Genomic DNA, 2,709 nt, shown 5'->3' with positions numbered 1-2,709 from the left:
TATGAAAAGGTTTCCGTGTCATTAAACATTACCATTGTAACATTAAACAATACCAAGACAATCACTTTTACAAACAACATCTCCACCTGAATAGTTTAAATAGTTTTTTTTTTGCTAGTTATCAGGATGTGAATTAGAATTGTAGGCGTTCACCAGGTGATCTGCCATCTCTAAAATGTATAGTTTGCCTTAAGGTGTACAATGACGCACAAAAACATTTGTAATGGTAAAATTGTGATTGTGGTAAAAGACTCATCCATTTTTAAACCAGTCTGAATCTCTGTAAACTTTGTGTTGTGTTTCCCAACACATTAAATCCAACAGCCAACTTACAATTTGGTGATTATGGTGTTGGTTATTGTCTGTTGGAGCAGTGTGATGCTTAATGAACAAGCCAGAGGAGACTGTGGTAAGCAGAAAACACCCTGAGAAAACATGCGGAAGAAACTAGACTAAAACATGTACCTGTCCTCCTTTGGGTGGAGCAGGAATTACACATGTATTTAAGCACCACTGTCCTGTCCACAGTTACACTCCAGAGAATTAAGAAGGTGAATGTTTACCGGACAGTTCAATAAAGAAAAGACTCCTCATACCGTCATCTAGAAATCTGAATTACATCAGCAGCAGAAAGTAAGTGTTTCAAATCAACATTATTTTGATATGTGTGAGATACCATTCAGTAATGTAACATAAAACAATGACATAAATCATTTATACATTTATTAGCAAATCCACAGCATTAGAATTAATTGCACTTACTTTTAAAGTTCTCAAAGCACCTTTTGTAATTTCCAACATGTGTGTGTGTGTGTGTGTGGGGGGGGGTGCTGGGGGGGGGTGCTTGGGGGTTAGTATAATATTTAGATTTTGCAATATAGAATATAGTCTTTTGTTTTATTTCAGAGTAACGTGTGCGATGGCCAGCAAAAGAAAAAGCATGCAGTAAGTACAGGAAGTCTTTTATCCACAGTATATAATTTAGATTTATGTTACTGTGTAATTGTAATATTTCACACCGCACCTCGCTCCCTCTGAGCCACCTGCACTGCTCGACTGGTCCAACCATCTCTCAGGGTAAGAAGGAGGTTTACATCCAGACTCTTCTGTTCTGGCACCGAGCTGGTGGAAAGAACTTCCCCTTGTCTGAACAGCTGAGTCACTGACTGTCTTTAAATGATGGCTGAAGATCTTCTTCCTGAATTTTAACTAGCACTTATTTCACCCTGTTTGTTTTATGTACTTAAACATTATTCTATTCTTGCTCTCAACAGAGTTTTTAGGTCGATGGTGTGAACCTCTGTTAATTTATCCATTGATAGTGACTTCAAAGCACTTTTATACATTGCTCTGGTTAACGATGTCTGCTTAATGCCATAAACATAAATGTAAATATTCCTCAGTGTTCAAGTAGAATTTGTAAAGTACAAGTGGAGAGAGTGAGACAGAGACAGAGAGTGAGAGAGTTTGACTGTATGCTGTTAATAGAGGAAAGTGAACTCAGGAGTATCCTTGTTTGTGTATTTTATCTTTATTTATTTTGGGCATTTAATGTCAGTGTTTTGTTTGTTTGTTTGTTTGTTTGTTTGTTTGTTTATTGATTGATTGATTGATTGATTGTCCTGTCTTATTGACCCATTCTTAATGATAGCTCAGCAACAGCACAATGGACAAGAGCAATTTTATCTGCTATTTTTATTTTCACATGGTCAGACAGAAAAACCAGCAGATGTGGATATTTGGAGTAATTTTCTGTAAATATCCACATTAACAACATTTATAGTAGTTTTCCTCTGGAGAGTAACAGTGACATGGAGAGAAATCCTCCAGTAATGAAAAATATATTTACAGTATGTATGAATTGATATTCCTCTTGTGGCTTTATGATCATTATTACTAACAACGTTATGTAAAGACATTCTCTTAAGCCTCCACAAGTGAATATCAGTGAATGCATTCGACTGCATTCAACAAAACATGTTATATACGTTTGGCAGGATGATGGCAGGTACGTTTTTCCTTAAATGGGCAATCTTCAGAGAAAATCTTCAAATGAGTATTAGGACAGAAACATAGCTTTTGTTATTTAATATACAAAAGTATGTGCACCCCTGACCATCACACCAATATGTTTGTCTTCTTCAAACTCTAGCCTCATAGTTATTAGCATGCAATAGTTTAGGAAACTTTATTTACTTTAGAATTATAATTTCCCTTTATTGGAAATATGAAACCGAAACCTGTTGTTCAACAAGGGTGTGATAGTCATAAAAGGGTGTGATAATCGTAAAAGGGTGTGATAGTCATACAAGGGTGTGATAGTCATACAAGGGTGTGATAGTCATACAAGGGTGTCATAGTTGTACAAGTGTGTGATATTCATACAATGGTGTGATTGTTGTACAAGGGTGTGATAGTCATACGAGTCCTACCTATGATTTTTCTCTAATATGTTCCAGTCCATCATTCCATTCATGTAATCCTTCAGTGACGTGTACTACACCAGTGCTGTTTGCAGAGATGCAGCAGCATGTCATGATGCTCCCACCACTGTGCTTCACTGTGGGTTTGCTGCTCTTAGCATCATGGGTCCAAAATCCTTCTTTCTCCAAACATGACCAAATAATTAAATGCTGAAAATTTCTGTTTTTGTTTTCTCAGATCACAGTATATTGTTTCAAAAGAGTTCTGCTTTGTCTAAATGCACTC

General features: G+C 36.4%; 1 protein-coding gene across 1 annotated transcript in view; it reads left to right on the top strand.

Annotated features, from left to right (window-relative positions):
• The first annotated feature begins 60 nt into the window (after positions 1 to 60).
• LOC125140539 (deoxycytidylate deaminase-like) overlaps positions 61 to 2,709 on the top strand; it is a 4,515-nt gene continuing 1,866 nt past the window's right edge. Inside the window, exons 1-2 of the mRNA XM_047809747.1 lie at positions 61 to 633; positions 907 to 945. Coding sequence (XP_047665703.1) covers positions 920 to 945 — 26 coding nt within the window. The 5' untranslated portion in view covers positions 61 to 633; positions 907 to 919. The remainder of the gene's footprint in view (positions 634 to 906; positions 946 to 2,709) is intronic.

Source organism: Tachysurus fulvidraco, unplaced genomic scaffold, assembly GCF_022655615.1.
Source record: "Tachysurus fulvidraco isolate hzauxx_2018 unplaced genomic scaffold, HZAU_PFXX_2.0 HiC_scaffold_30_np12, whole genome shotgun sequence".
Lineage (NCBI taxonomy): Eukaryota > Metazoa > Chordata > Actinopteri > Siluriformes > Bagridae > Tachysurus > Tachysurus fulvidraco.
Note: the sequence above shows the minus strand (reverse complement) of the source record. Positions and strands in the feature narration are given on the sequence as shown.